The sequence below is a fragment of the Aplidium turbinatum genome, chromosome 1 (genome assembly GCF_918807975.1).
Source record: "Aplidium turbinatum chromosome 1, kaAplTurb1.1, whole genome shotgun sequence".
NCBI classification, from domain to species: Eukaryota; Metazoa; Chordata; class Ascidiacea; order Aplousobranchia; family Polyclinidae; genus Aplidium; species Aplidium turbinatum.
In genome coordinates, this window is record NC_137472.1 from 36,118,673 (window position 1) to 36,133,703 (window position 15,031).

General features: G+C 37.6%; 1 protein-coding gene across 1 annotated transcript; it reads right to left on the reverse strand.

The window, feature by feature from the left end:
- Positions 1 to 1,538: 1,538 nt before the first annotated feature.
- LOC145769065 (uncharacterized) lies at positions 1,539 to 14,010 on the reverse strand. The gene is made up of 10 exons (XM_082580665.1): positions 13,786 to 14,010; positions 13,553 to 13,575; positions 10,838 to 11,007; positions 7,998 to 8,183; positions 6,694 to 6,929; positions 6,149 to 6,249; positions 5,507 to 5,677; positions 4,555 to 4,773; positions 3,272 to 3,473; positions 1,539 to 2,731 (listed from the first exon to the last, which is right to left on the reverse strand). The coding sequence occupies exons 1-10, from the start codon at positions 13,979 to 13,981 to the stop codon at positions 2,388 to 2,390; spliced, it is 1,848 nt and encodes a 615-aa protein (XP_082436791.1). The 5' UTR covers positions 13,982 to 14,010; the 3' UTR covers positions 1,539 to 2,387.
- Between the last annotated feature and the right edge of the window lie 1,021 nt (positions 14,011 to 15,031).

Below are 15,031 nucleotides of genomic sequence, written 5' to 3' on the forward strand. Positions count from 1 at the left end.
AAGAGCGCTTCAATGTCTTAAAAATCATCGCCATTGGGCTTTGTTTTGGTCCTGGTCCAAATTGAGACAAAGGCCATTCGCTTGTGTGGTTGGTTAAGGTGGTCGTGACTACGCGAGGGCTACGCACACACTCTTGGCCAGCTCCATGTCCACTGCGGTCCAATAAGATCGGAACGTGCAGATTCAGGGGAACCGGTTGCAACGGGCTGCCGGGTGCTCTGTTCATTGAGGCCCGCCTTACAGGATGCCTGCCCGTCAGCCACCGCTCTCTTCCGCCAAAAAAAGATTGCCGTTGGGGACTTTTAACGTGTGTCTATTAGCCCCAGGAGTTGCTAGGAATGAGCCTGGTTTTCAGCCTGGGTTCACCTCTACACCACGTTGAGGTATCTCCATAAGATGGGGGCTGAACAAAGTCAGCTCCCTAGACACTCCGATTTCGTAGAGGACACTCCGATTTCTTAAAAACAATAGGCTACTATATGGGGTGATAGGGAACATTGCCAAATTTAAAATCTAGTTTTCTTCACTTATTGTCGTACTTGCTTCCAAACATTAATTGCCTCTTGTATAAAAAGTTTTCAAGATTGTCGTTTTTTTTTTTGCTGTGTGTGTGTTGGTAGTAGGTAAATCTTTGTCTGCCTTGGGCACGTTTCCCTTCAATTTTGCCTGTGAGAGAGAGATGTTTTAATTTTTTTTCACAGCACATGTCCTAGAAATTGAAGTTGTTTTTCTTTGATACAACCGCTCGGTTGGAACGTATATAAAGTAGATAAGTTATTACGAAAGGCCGGCGTTGCAATTTTCGAACCGGAACATCCGGCCAAAATGTTGCCTCCGGTGCATCACTAAATAATTATGTCATGCAATTTACAACGTGAAATTATATAGCCTATTTGTAAAAAAAAAACGAAAATGATCATGCCTTTCAAGATCTGACTTGGAAATGTGCTTATTAAAGAAAAACTCTCTGAAATAATACGCTACATTATGTAGTAGCCTATAGTCTAACTAGCCTAAGTAACTGCCCTACCTATGCGCTAATGCGGTACGGTAGCCTACTGATTGGTCGATACCGACCACAAAAACAATTGAAAAGCTTGGTAAATCTTGCTTATTTGTCAAATTTTATTTATTGATGTGTGCGTCGTAACGAATGAGCACCATGGTCAACAAACACTGGGCATAGTTCCCCTTACGACCATCAGCACTCTTGATAACGCACCATGGCCGATCTTCATAGCAACTGTCCATACAAATCTTAAATATATCAGCTAAAGCTATGTGGGCTAATAGGCTAAAGCTATAGCCTAAATATATGTTGTTTAATTGTTTTTTTGTAACATTTTCTTTTATATCTTAAATTTTTCTGAAGGTGTTGCGACCGTGCCAAATTTCTTTCAAATCAATAACTTACTTTGATCTCAAGCACGTTTTAACGTTCGCGTTTTGTCGCTTCTACCCTTTTCTCGACCTTTGCTATGTTGATGTGTATTGTTTTGATATGATGGTCAGAAATAAAAACAACTGAACTGATTAACGTTAAAAGACTGAAGTAAAAAACTGAGTGGTTAAAAAGTAGCCTACATATATCTTGTCACAATCGATTATAGTGATCGGAGTAACGTTGTAGGCCTAAAGTTTGATTCAGTTGGGCCGAATCAAAGTAGCAGACTACAATCAGAGCCGTAAGAAAGTTTGAGTCCAGTAGCCTACCTATGAGATTACTGAGCCTTTAAATCAAGACGCCTTTAAAAAAAAAGCCAGAACCTTGTTTCAAAAATCCCACCAAAAAAAAACGAGGAAGAAAACTAATCGAGGAAAGATATGGTTCTGGTGCTTTTCCCAAATGAAGATTTGACTCCAAAAATGGATTGAATGCAAACGCATACACTGCGGTTTCTTCAAAATATCTGGTCATGAAGTAACTCAACGCTGCTGGCTGAAAGTGATTCCATTGTGTGCAAATTTCTTGTAAAACTTAATAAAAACGAAACAACTTGTCTAACAAAAAATTGGCTACCGTACGCTAAGTTAAATCCATGCAACTACAGTAAAAAATGTATAATCTGTAGCGCAATCGAGAACAATCATGCTTGATAAACAGGAACCATATCCAGTACGTTACATGCACGGTCACTAAATGATATTGCAAAGACCATGGATGGATTCATCGGTCAACGTAAGTTGCTTATGTGTGTATAAGTGCCCAACACTCATGATAAAGTATCAACAAAAAGACAGCAGTTTTAAAGCTGACCTTTCTACACAAGCTTAGACAATAGACATACAAGAAGAAGGTACTGTAGGATTTTTAATAACATACACTAAAACACAAGACATATTTCTCTAGACATGATGTATTGCAAGCTAAACTTTTTAAAATCACATCAAAAATCAGACGAAGAATTTGAATCGCTTGAATCGGATTCACTTTCACTTGATTCAGAACTCGTCTTGCTTGATTTTCGCAAGGCGGGCGTGGAAACACTGCTTAAAATTCTGCGTGACGTCCTTTTTCCTTTTTGTTTTTCGACGCGTGCGTATTGTATGACTGGTGCGTTTGCTTTGGCGAGTGTTTGCAAATCCAGCAACTGAAGCGCGTTGTCCGGGAACCTGAACTTGGAAGACGGTGCTTCGTTCTTGCGAGGTTGATGGTTGTTCGATTTAGTAGAATTACGAATAAAGTCGTAATATGAAACTGTCGATGGAATCGGAGTGCGTTCACGCGAATCTGAATATAAAGCACAAAAAAGCGTGTTGGCTTCTCCAATCGGTGTGAAATACTTATGCGTGAAGATATTGTGTTTCTCAGGCGTGGAGTGTAGCAAAAATTGACAGCAATAGTTGCAGTAGTCCAGTTTTAATCCGGTGATGTTCCCGTTGGCCGTTACCGGGGTGGCACACATGTTTATCGTTGTCAATTCTTGCTACACTTGACTACTGAGAAATACATGTTTCGAAAAAGTTTTGATCTGGTTTTGATGTCTAGCGTGGAAGCTACACCGGTATGGTTAGCGAAACGCAATGCTTGCTGCTCTATAGTGGGTAGTCAGGTAGCCTGATAGTGAGTAGTCTGACGCCAGGAAGATCGCTTTTTCTCCACAACCAAGAAATTATTGTCGACTTTACAGTAAAGCTTTTTTGGGACAAAAATATCCTAGTATTGTCAACATTGCTTTATCAAGTTGGAAAGTTACTTTGCGACGATCGATCACAATCTCGATCGACAATCGATTAACGACGACTCGACAAGCAATCGATCACATCTCACCGTTTCGGATGCTGCCTTCGCTCGCAAATCTCGGGAGGGGAGTGGAACGAAGGGTGTGAAAATATCGCTTTACGTTGTCACCAACAGGCGGTAGAGATTTCTTTGGAGTAGATTCCTTCTGTTGGTCAGACGAAACAGAAGAAGCGCTAGAGATACCACTGTCAGTTTGATTGTCCGACTGATTTTCAAGAGCGTTCTCTTTCTGTAGAATCAAAACAAAAAGTTAACAAACTTTGTATTTTATCTTTACTTCCATAAAATCCCAACTGTGCTTAAGAGGCTACTTGATTTTTGAAAGTAAACTTGCCAAAGAGTTTAGCAGCACCTACAATTTTTTAACAACATTACGCCTGCATTATGCGCTACAGTATACATTGACTTGGACGACAAATTTTCACATTCAAAGACAAGGCCAAAAGCTTTCCATACAACATGACGCAAAGGTATGCATCATAATTTTGGAATAATTTTATAAAGTATTATCACTCTAGAACAGTGATTCTCAAACTGTGTGCCGCGGCACACTAGTGTGCCGCCACAGACTCTCAAGTGTGCCGCAAATCTTTTTGAAATTTTGGAAAAGAGCTGTATAAATATTTAAAATAAACCATTCAGACAAGCATGCGACTTAAAAGCGCTTTAACTCCTTCAATAAATGATAAATAACCACACGTGACGATGAAACCAATTATGGCATTGCCGATACAACAGGGTAATTGCCACGTCAATATTGGGCTGCTATGTTAGCTATTGCTAAGTAACATTACTTCCCACCATTTGGAAGCAATGAATCAAGCAATCTTTCTGCAGAAGAAGAACAGCTCATTGATTTACTAAACGACCCATTTTTTCAAACGCTGTTTCCACAAAAAAACTTGGATATGTTTTGGCTGTCTGCTTCCAAATTCTATTTCATGATCCGTGCAAAAGCAATCAAAATTATATTGTCATTTGCATCTTCATGGCTATGTGAACATGGCTTTTCTGTATTGACTGAAATTAAAAGCTGTAAACGAGAGAGACTGCTTAGAATTGACGATGGAATTCGGGTATATGTTTGTCAACAATGCAACCTCGTTTCAGTCGAAGCTTATATTGGTATAAACAAGCACATCCATCACATTGACACGTGAAAATAATTTTTTTAAAGCAACTTTTCTTCTTTTGTAAGTGTGCCGCGTGCGTTTTATATTTTTTCTAATGTGCCACAAGCTGAAAAAGTTTGAGAACCACTGCTCTAGAAAGATGTTTTCCTTCTTGGTTGTAAGCTAGTGTTACCATACCTCAATGGCTTCTTTCTCGTGGTTTTCCATCATGTCCTGTACGAAGGATTTCCAACCGAGAACGGTTGAAAAGCGACGAATCGTTTCAGCAAGTTCTCCTGTCGCGACGATGTCGGTTGATCGGCGTCGTGATTTGAAGGGACCAACTTTCTCGCGATTAAGCAGCAAACGAGGAACATTGTGGCGCACAGAAGCAACAAGACTCGCAAACGGCTCCACCTACGCATTGTCGAATTTAAAGGGAAAAAGCCGTTGTTGTTGTTGTTGTTGGAAAATAAACTAACGTTGAGCATTGACAGTTAAATTTAAACAGAAACAGACCTAATCTTTCCAGGAGGCAAGTTTCCAAATCTTTCTGTAAGGTTTAGTCTGAAACTCCAAACAATCACGAGAATAACCAGGTGCTTGGTTTAATAGCACAATTTCTTTACCTGTGCCATGGCTACCAAAATTCAGGTTCAGCCTGATTTATTACATTGTGCAAAGTTTGACCGTTGGACTGAAATTTTCGAAGATTATTTGCTTTTTGATGGCTCGTAATGATACAAAAAAGCTTTGTTAGCTTGCGGAAGCAGCAAAAAAATGAGAAAATGTAAGTTAAAAAACGTTCAATCAACTGTCAGTACGCAGCTAACGGTCTGATTGAATTATAATTTTTTTTTTATCAAATTGTTATTGTTTTTCACAGCCTAGTGATTTAAAAACCCAATTTGTCACTTGGAAAAGATAGTAAAACGACGCTAAAATATTCTTTTTAAAAGTGTTATTCAGACAGTTACTAAAAGTTGGCAAAACCTGGAAAAGTCTGCAGAATGTAACAAACCAGGCCTTATCTTTAGGTAGCCTTGTCAGTACAAAAAAAATGGTTCAAATTGGCAAAATTAACTTGATAAATGATGTTAAAACTCCAAGATGGCAATACAACCATCATTACAGCATTATCATCACTTACTTCTAACGAAGTTCCCATAACAATTAACATATCGCACAAAGGAAAGTCCTTCAGGTAGTAGTAAAATCTCTTCGGTAAGTCTTCCCCGAAGAACACAATATCCGGTTTTATGACGCCCCAGCACAAGGAGGTCAGTTCGCATCTTGGCACAATCCCCTTCAATATCTTTTTCTGCAAAATGTAAAGCATGGCTCAGCATAGCAATGTTCGGCCGGGGTGACCAGTCCAAAGAACAAACGATTTTTATAAAATTGTAATATGAGTAAAATTGAAAACTCGTAACTGCATTCTGTTAAAAAACAAGGTAAAGTAGGTCTACTTAGTTACTGAGCCTCGGAGAATGAGAAGGTAAGGTTCTTGTTATGTTCAGGCTTTGACACTAACGAAAGTAAGGTGGCCAGTTGCCTTCTGGCTGTCTTTCCTTCATCAACTACGCCCACCCAATTTATTACGTCCTAGGTAGAAGTGAGCTGTGCTTATAAACAACCAGGTTAAGCGGGAGTCAAACTAGGCTCGCATTATTGGAAAGCCAAGTTATAAACAAAATCAAATTTAAAAAATTTGTTTAATTTTGCCGCATATATGTTAGTATTTTTAATTCAGTTTTCACATCACATGCTTTATCTAGCTCTTAAATGATACCTTTATCTGTTCTCCATTATATTTCTTTCCACACTTGGTGCATGTTGCTGTGGTGAAAGTGCCATGTGCTTCAACGAGCTTCGATGAAGGAATTCCTGCCACTAGAAGAAAAAGACAACCATAAAAAATAATTCTCTTTTACTTCAATAGGTCTGAATGAAAAACACATTAACACCGTTGCCTATATGACACCAAACGCACTACGGTACGTAGAGTTGTTGAAAGAATAAAATGGGAGTTGTATCAATAAGAATTCCGGGGCATCAAGAAAAGCACCAGTAAAAAACGAGAAGTTACCTTGAAAAAGGAGAAATTACTAGTAATCACTGCGAAAAAAATTGTATTTTTTTTACTAAAAAGCCGTTGTCTTTGAAAAAACGAAATGAACGCAAAAACATAATATCACAATGGCAAAGAACAGAAGGTGTTTTCTTCTAGTTTTCGGGCCGCTACATCATTCGAATCCGGGTTCAAAAACACCCTCAAGATCTCCCTGTCAACATTACTGATGGTACATACAACAATATAAACTGAAGTACACTTACATCGTTCTAAGCCGTCGATATTTTGAGTGTATAATCTCAAAAGCAATCCTTTCTCGTGAAGGCTTCTCAAAAAGTAGTGAGCGATGTTTGGCCGGTACTTTCCACTGGGGTAAAGCTCCTTTGCGAGTTCAAAAAACGGTTTCGGTTTCGCGTAGAAATAATCCAAATCAAACACAGCAGTGGGGTACGGGATCTTGTAGCGTTGCAAGTTATCGTATAATCCTGTACCAGGGCTCCTGCAAAACAACATCATGATAGGTTTCAAGTTAGTTCTACTTTCCCACCAAAAAGTAATTTTTGAGACAAATGGTCACGTGTTACTTGAAAGAATTAGCAGAAGAAATGCTTGCGCCTAGTAAGTGGCGAAAATAATTGAAGAACTAGTAGTTTAATGATTCAATTCAAGACAGGTAGTTGATCAAACCAAGGTTATTTCCTGACGGAGCCAGAGACCATTGATGGGATTTTAACACCGGTTTTATTTTTAGATTCAAATTCATCCTGGAACTAAGCAACGACTAAAAAAAAGCTGATGATGTGAAACGATACTTGACACTAAACGCGATTGTTCTCTAAAATCAAACACAAAGGATTTTAAGATTGATTATCAGTATCAGTTACTACACAAATAAAACAATCTTTGACAATTCGAATGTGAATATAACAAGATCTGACTATTATATTTTCAAAACAAACGAATTGAAACAAAACAGTTGTTTCATGTTGTTTTAACAACTACCGGTACTCATGCATTGTCTTTAAATGATATAGAAAGCTGATAAACGATGTTTGCAATATATATGCTTCCATTTCTATAAATGTATCAATGTTCGGTTATTATGTGTGACATACAACAATCAATGCAAAACAACAGCCACAGCAGACACATACGTGAAAAGAGGCTGCTGCCAATTGACAGATGCAGTCACCCGTCACTAATCCTAACACATTTCTTATGCAGACAACATAAGTAACACAAGTACATGTTACTTAGTACATGTTACACAAATATTGTTAAAAAATGGGGCTGACTAATAGATTTTACATAAGTGGAGGGGAATTTGCACCGTGTAATTTGAGTTTATCACCACATCATCTGCATACCTGCTGAACAGTCCTATTTTTACATTGATTCAACGTCTGCAGACGCTGAATCAATCGCAGACGTTAATGCAAAAAAGACTTGCAAGTAAGGTCAATAGAGCCGGTGAATCAAGAAAAAGTGAAGGTTCTCAGACGAGTTTGCTGTCTGGGTTAGAAACTGAAAATGTAGCCCACATGTTGTGTCACATTCGTGTTGTTACCTAAAATCAGGAATTCCACTCGCGGTGCTTATTCCGGCGCCACACATGACGACTATGTTTTTGGCACGATTTGACAAAATCAACCTTGCCACGTCTTCCAAAGTACTGAAGTTTGTCCTGGACGATCGACTGCTTCCTGCACTGTGCGATAAATTCCTTGTTGAAGTGCTACTTGATTGCCTGGTGCTGAATATAAAGATAACAATCATTGTTCATCGAAAGCATTTTATGGACCGGAATGGCCCGTTTCGGTGAGTCCGATCCCTTAATGGGGGATTTTTTCAATTTTTTTTAAAATTATTGGGTACCGTAGCCTAATTATCATTGCCGTTTTAGGGTTAGGGGTTAAGGTTAGGGGTTAGAGGTTAGGAACTCACCGAATAGTAGCAGACCCTTTATGGACGGGTAGACAAATGTTTTTGAACAATGAACAATACATCTTTTGAAGCCAGACAAAATGTGAATGAAAAATGTTACAACAGTAGGTGCTGCCACCTATCTTCATTGTCAGTCATCATCATCCGTTCAGTCGTTTACGACTCTCGGTCACTCTATACGTCATCTTTCTCCACATCTCTCGATCCCACGCAGCCTCCTTCAATTCATGCACTCCCATGCCACTGTCATTTACAATCGTGTCAAGCCATCTTGTTTTCGGGCGCCCCCTTCCTCTTCCTCCGCTCACCAAACCAAGCATGATGTCTTTTTCCATTGATTTGCTTCTCATTATGTGGCCAAAATATGAAAGTTTCTGCCTGACGATTCTAGCTTCTAGGGATATGTCCGGTTTAATTTGTTCAAGAATTTTCTCGTTTGTTATTTTGGCTGTGCAAGGAACACGCAGTAACCTTCTCCAACACCACAATTCAAATGCGTCAATCTTTCTTCTGTCTGTTTTGTTCATTGTCCATGTTTCGCATCCGTAAGTTGCAATTGGGAATATTATAGTTTTGATCGGCTTCTTTTTTGTTTCTAATTTTATATCATTGCTCTTCCAAATGCTATTCATTCCAACAAATGCATTTCTTCCCAGCACTATTCTTCTCCTTATCTCTGGTGAGTTATTAGAATCCCAGCTTATTTTTGAGCCTAAAAATATGAATTCATTCACAGTTTCAATTTCTTGATTTTCGATTTTGATGTTTATGTTATCTGCTTTACCAGTTGTTATAATTTTTGTTTTTTTGATGTTGAGTTTCAATCCAGCCCTTTCACTTTCCTTTTTCACTTTGACGATTAAGTCTTCAAGATCTTGTGCGTTCTCGGCCAAAAGGGTAGTGTCATCTGCATGTCTCAAGTTGTTTATAATTCTGCCACCGATTTTCACTCCTATATTGGAATTACTCAACCCTGCTCTCCTCATGACCATTTCTGTGTACATATTAAATAGAGAAGGAGATAAAATGCACCCTTGGCGTGTTCCTTTTTCAATTTTAAACCAAGCTGTATTTCCGTATGCTGTTCGAACTGTAGCTTCTTGATTTTCATACAATGACCTTATGAGTTCCAGCAGGTGCATTGGCGTTCCCATGTCTCTCAGACTACTCCAAAGAATGTTATGTTGGATAACATCAAAAGCTTTCGAATAATCAATAAAACACATGTACAGATCTTTTTTGTACTCCCTGCTGGTTTGCATAATCCATCTGAGATTTGCAATTTGGTCACGGGTACCTTTGCCTTTTCTAAAACCAGCCTGCTCATCTGGCATTTCTCTTTCAATAATTGAGCCCAGTCGTTTTTGGATGATTTTCAAAAGAATTTTGCTTGCATGAGGTATTAAGGCTATGGTTCGATAGTTTGAACATGTCCGTATGTCTCCTTTCTTTGGAATTGGAATAAATATTGATCTTTTTCAATCTTTTGACCATTCATGTGATTTCCAAATACATTGGCATAAGGCCAATAGTATTTGAATTGGCACATGTCTTAATAATTCTGCTGGAATTCCATCGACTCCTGGAGCTTTTTGTTTAGATAGTTGGTCTCTTGCCCAGATAACTTCTTTTTCCAGTATGTCAGGTTCAAGGTCAAACTGTTGACTTTTATGTTCTTCAATCTGTGGTTGCAGTTGAGGGTCCTGATATAACTGCTCAACATACTCCTTCCACCGATTCAAAATTGCTTGTTTGTCATGCAGATCTTCTCCATTTTCTCCACGTACTGTAGCATTCTTGGCCTTGAAGGTTGATCTTGCTTTCTTTACTTGTGAGTAAAGCTCTCGCATGTTCCCATTCATTCCCATCATTGTCATATATATACCATACCGTACGGTTTGCAACAACAACCGGCAACAATCAATGTCGTACAAGATAAGTGATGATGTCAGTTTGACTTGTGACAAAGCAGAATCTTCTGGGACACGTTTATGTTTGCTTCACTGGATTTCACATTTAAAGCACATCCTTTTTTGTTGTATCCTTACAGCTGGCTGTTGATGATTTAGATTAAGTGTACGTGAAGGCAAAGAAGCCGATATTCCTGTCCATCATAAGGCATGCCATTAAGTGTCCTTCCAAAGATATAGCGCGTGTTGCTGAACGGTGTTAAACTGGCACCCTGCGAGCGTCGTACGGTTGCTCTTACCACTTGGTTATGCAAACTAGTCTATGTGTATCTCAAAAGAAAACAATGGAAAAAATATGCAAAGGAAAAGTTGCAATTGTATCAGTTTAGGCAGTGATACAGATGTTACATGACATATGCATGAATCATTTTTTTAATGCAACACTTTTATTAAACGGTTAATCAACTTCAGTAAAGGATCTTTATTAGTAGCCTACTAATGTCGTGCTTTTCAATAAAACTACAAAACGCATGTAAAACCCAATGGTATGTACCTCTTTTGTATTGCTTTTTTTTCGGCGGTGACATTTAGTTTGGCAAAAGCTTTAGTAATTTCAGATGCGTCGTCTTTCACATGTCTTTGCTTCTTTTTTAGTTTTTTCTTAGTAGTATCTAGACTATCAGCAGTAGTTGCATGATGCGTTTCACTTGTAAAGTTGTTATGCTAAAAAATAAGCAATGCCAAGAACATAAATTTGAAAACAACTGTGCTGACAACATCAATTATGTATATAAAGATGTCGTTTGCAATATCTACAAGCAAACATGACAAAAACTTTTTAGCTAAATAAGCTAGAACTCTGAAAAGTATCTAAGAAGAATAAAGAAAAAAATAAACATCTCCTGCAAAGAAGAATATCTTGTGGTCTAACCAGACAAACCACTTAATTTAGTTAAAACAATAATCAAAATAATAGTAATACATAGTTATTGAGCTATTATTGAGTAGAGTTATTGAGCTAGTTATTACAGTAGAGTTATTGAGCTATCCGCCCCGATAGCTCAATTGGTTAGCGCGTCACTTCTGGAACAAAGAAGCTTCAAGATCAAGCGGCGCTGGTTGGACTTTCGGGGTGTGCGTTTGAGCAACGCACGTTAAGGACTGCTCTCCATTCAGCAGCATCTAATGGATCGAATAGTTCCCAGGCAACAAGACTTCAACAATCAGGAACTTCACTCTGTCAATCTCGGTGACTAGGCTTGCGTCAGTGTTTCAAAGCCTCTGCAAGTATGCGAAACTGCCAGGATTAAGCTCTGCAAGAAGCTTTCCCAGTCCGAGAATAAAGATTCAATCAATCAGTTTATCGTGTTTGATCACATAACTACATATTTCTACAACACAGCATGCAAAGCCTTTGAAGCATAGGCGTAGAGTTTCAGAAATTACCGGGGGTGCAGCTATATCAGAATATCACACGCATAAACATCAAATACCGTATATGCTCGAGTATAGGTCGAGATTTTAGCAAGTGATTTTCACCTTAAATAAAACAGGTTCGACTTAAACACGGGGCAAGCCGTTGTCTCCAGCTCGGCAGCCTTTAAAATAACGCATTTTTGCTGTGGCAAAATCATTGCCGACGTAGATTACGGATTGTGAAATGGCGTCGGCCGAAGTAATAGCGCGTCTAATTTAGCTGGTTTACTTATTATTGCCGTGAATAGTGTTATGTGACTATTCCAGCAGCGTAAGTTACTCTACGCTCTACTTTGAAATTTCCTCACCATATATCAATACCAATAAGAGCAGGGGGTGCGCCGCACCCCCTGCACCCCCTTACTCTACGCCAGTGCTTTGAAGTGACAGCAGTAAAAGTCTTCAGAAGAAATCTAATTACGCTTTATGACATATATATATATATATATAGTAGCATCAGTATATACAGTAGCATATATGATGCTACTATTCAGTTATTATAGTGTTTTCCCTGAGTTTAGCAAAAACAATCTAAGAAAGATTTGATGAAGGTCTACGATCAAGGTTTCCACAACAATTCAAAATATTTCATTTGTTTATTAAATTAAAGGGGGTGCAACCTATTTCATCCCCTGAACACTTCATCACCCAATTTTGTCCCTTGGAAAGATCGAGAAAAAAATACAACAGAGCTGAATTCGCTGATTGGAGTTGCTGCAAACATTTGGAAACTTCTCCCTTGAAAAGATTGAGAGAAAAAAAATGCAGAAGTAGAAGAATGCAGAAGCGCCGAAGTCGCTGATAAGAGCATCCGAAACAGTTGACCAGGCTAAGCATCTTGAAATAATAGTTGATAACCTGACTTTCGAGTTAGGGTTATCAAACTACAGATTGTAGCCCCTCCATTACAAATGATCACGAGCTGTCACACTGGAATCATGTATTCACTTCCAACTAACATTTCCAGACAAAAGTGCAAAGAAAAAGTCACACTTAGTTTGTGGTGGCCCGTAAAATGGTTCATTCAAGATTAAATCTCAATGATTAATTCAGGGGTAAAATTTTGAAATGTTTGAGGGAACTCCAATCAGCAACTTCGGCTTTGTTCTATTTTTTCTCTCAATCTTTTCTGGGGTAGAAATGGGGGAACGAAGTGTTCAGGGGACGAAATATGTTGCATCCCATTAAAGCTTTTTTTATATCTTTATTGATTTTCACAGCATAATTCTTTTCAGTATATTCTATGATTGATAATTTTATGACTGAACCCATTGAACTACAAGCTTAGATTCCTCCACTTCAAGTAGAATCAATCTTTGGTATTAAAATATAATTTACTCTCAAAAATGTTGAAGTATATAATCAAGAAAATGAAATATCTGAACTGACAGGCGTCAAACCCACAACAATGCTTGATATGAACGACTCGGCTATATGTCTTGTAACACAAAGGAATTTATTTTCACTTGAGTCAGTTCAATCACAAATAGCTAAAAATCGATTTGGATCAGCTATCAGCTAGATCATCTTCAGTTAAGCTTATTCAAATAGAAAGTTATTTATTTTGCCATATTCAAATAGAATAAGCTTAACTAAAGATGATCTAGCTGATCGCAATCGATTTTTAGCTATTTATGATTGAACTGACTCGTGTGAAAATAAATTCCTTTGTATTATTAATTCATATGTATTATTTGTGTCATCATGTAGTGCATATTGTAAATAGCATTTTACTTATATAAGAAAAATCTTCAATGAAACTGATATATGTTGTCAAGGCAAATGTACTCACTTCCTTAGATTTGTGCTTTGTACCTGCAAACATTAAAACCAAGCATCAAAAGTGCATAACAACATGTATTTTTTATAACAATTTTTTTTTGATCTGATGTTTTGATATGCCGACCGAATATCTTAAAATCATCTTGAAATTAATAAAATTATTATCAAATACGGTCCTTTTGAAAACCTCTGGACCTTTATACTGGATTATAAACTTTATGTTTAAAAATGTACCGTATATACCTTTTTTATGCTTTGGTTTGGACTTTGGCATGGTTTTTATCGCATCACCAAAGGATTGTGAAGTAGAAAAGCTCAACACAGGTAACTTGCTGACCAATTTCACTTTCGGCTGTTGCCTACTTAATATCCAGAAACTTTGAAAAGTATTGTTATTGCAACATCTTAACAGTAAGTAACGTTTCAACAAACAAATCATCAACAAAAACAAATCATACTACAGGTAAAAAATCTGAAATTAAAAACAGTAATCCAATTTATCCCATACAATAATGTATGTAAATAATAACTTTTTAACAACAAGTTGCCACTGACATCTCTACATCTAGTGTTAATGATTTTTCATCAATTAGCCTACACTGGCTAATCCACTATGGACAAGCTTAGTAAATTAATTATGTATATGTATCACTAGCACAGTCATGCAGCTTACAACTGAGTGAATATGGTAGGCTTATTTGGCGATCTACGGTACTTATCTTCTTTAGTAAATATGTTTCATCTTTTTATTTTTGGCTGTGGCTATATTTACACTATATAGTGAAAAAATAGCCTTAATAATGTTGCCAGATAAGGAATTCTGCCCTAATTAGAGCAAAGTTTAAAGCTGTTGAAAACAAAAACTTGTATTTGGAAATTTTTTTAGTCCTGGGCAAAGATCAAAACCCTAAATTTATTCCTAACTTTAGCCCTTACCTTAACCCTTCCTAACTTTAATCCCAACTCTGGCAACACCTCATTGTGTAAAAATAGCTACTTCCTTTATTTTTTGTGATGCTTGCTCAGCCTATATAAACAATTGATTTTCGTGACTAATGCGAATGACATTTGTTCTGCAGAATGATTTTGCACACATTTTTCAAGTTTGCTTGCAGCTAAAATATCAAACATTTTCAACTTCACGTGGTAAAAGCAGAAGTTAAAAGCATAAATGGTAAAAGGATAGACATTAGACATTAACCCTACTGTTGGAACTTGGAACCTGGATAGTGGATAAAAACTCAAACGAAAAATATGAAACAGCTTGATTTAAAGTAAACAGCTGCAGAAGAAAGTTAGCAACAAACCTGCACTTTTTTTTAGAGAAAGTGACACATTTAATTATTATTATTATTTATTTGTGTCAGACAAAGCTGTCCATATCCAAAACAATGAAATAAATAATACACAAACCAGAGCCACCACAAACTGCAAATGCATAAAGGTCACAATTCACTTTTTAATTTTCAGCATTGACGTCACGCAAAAG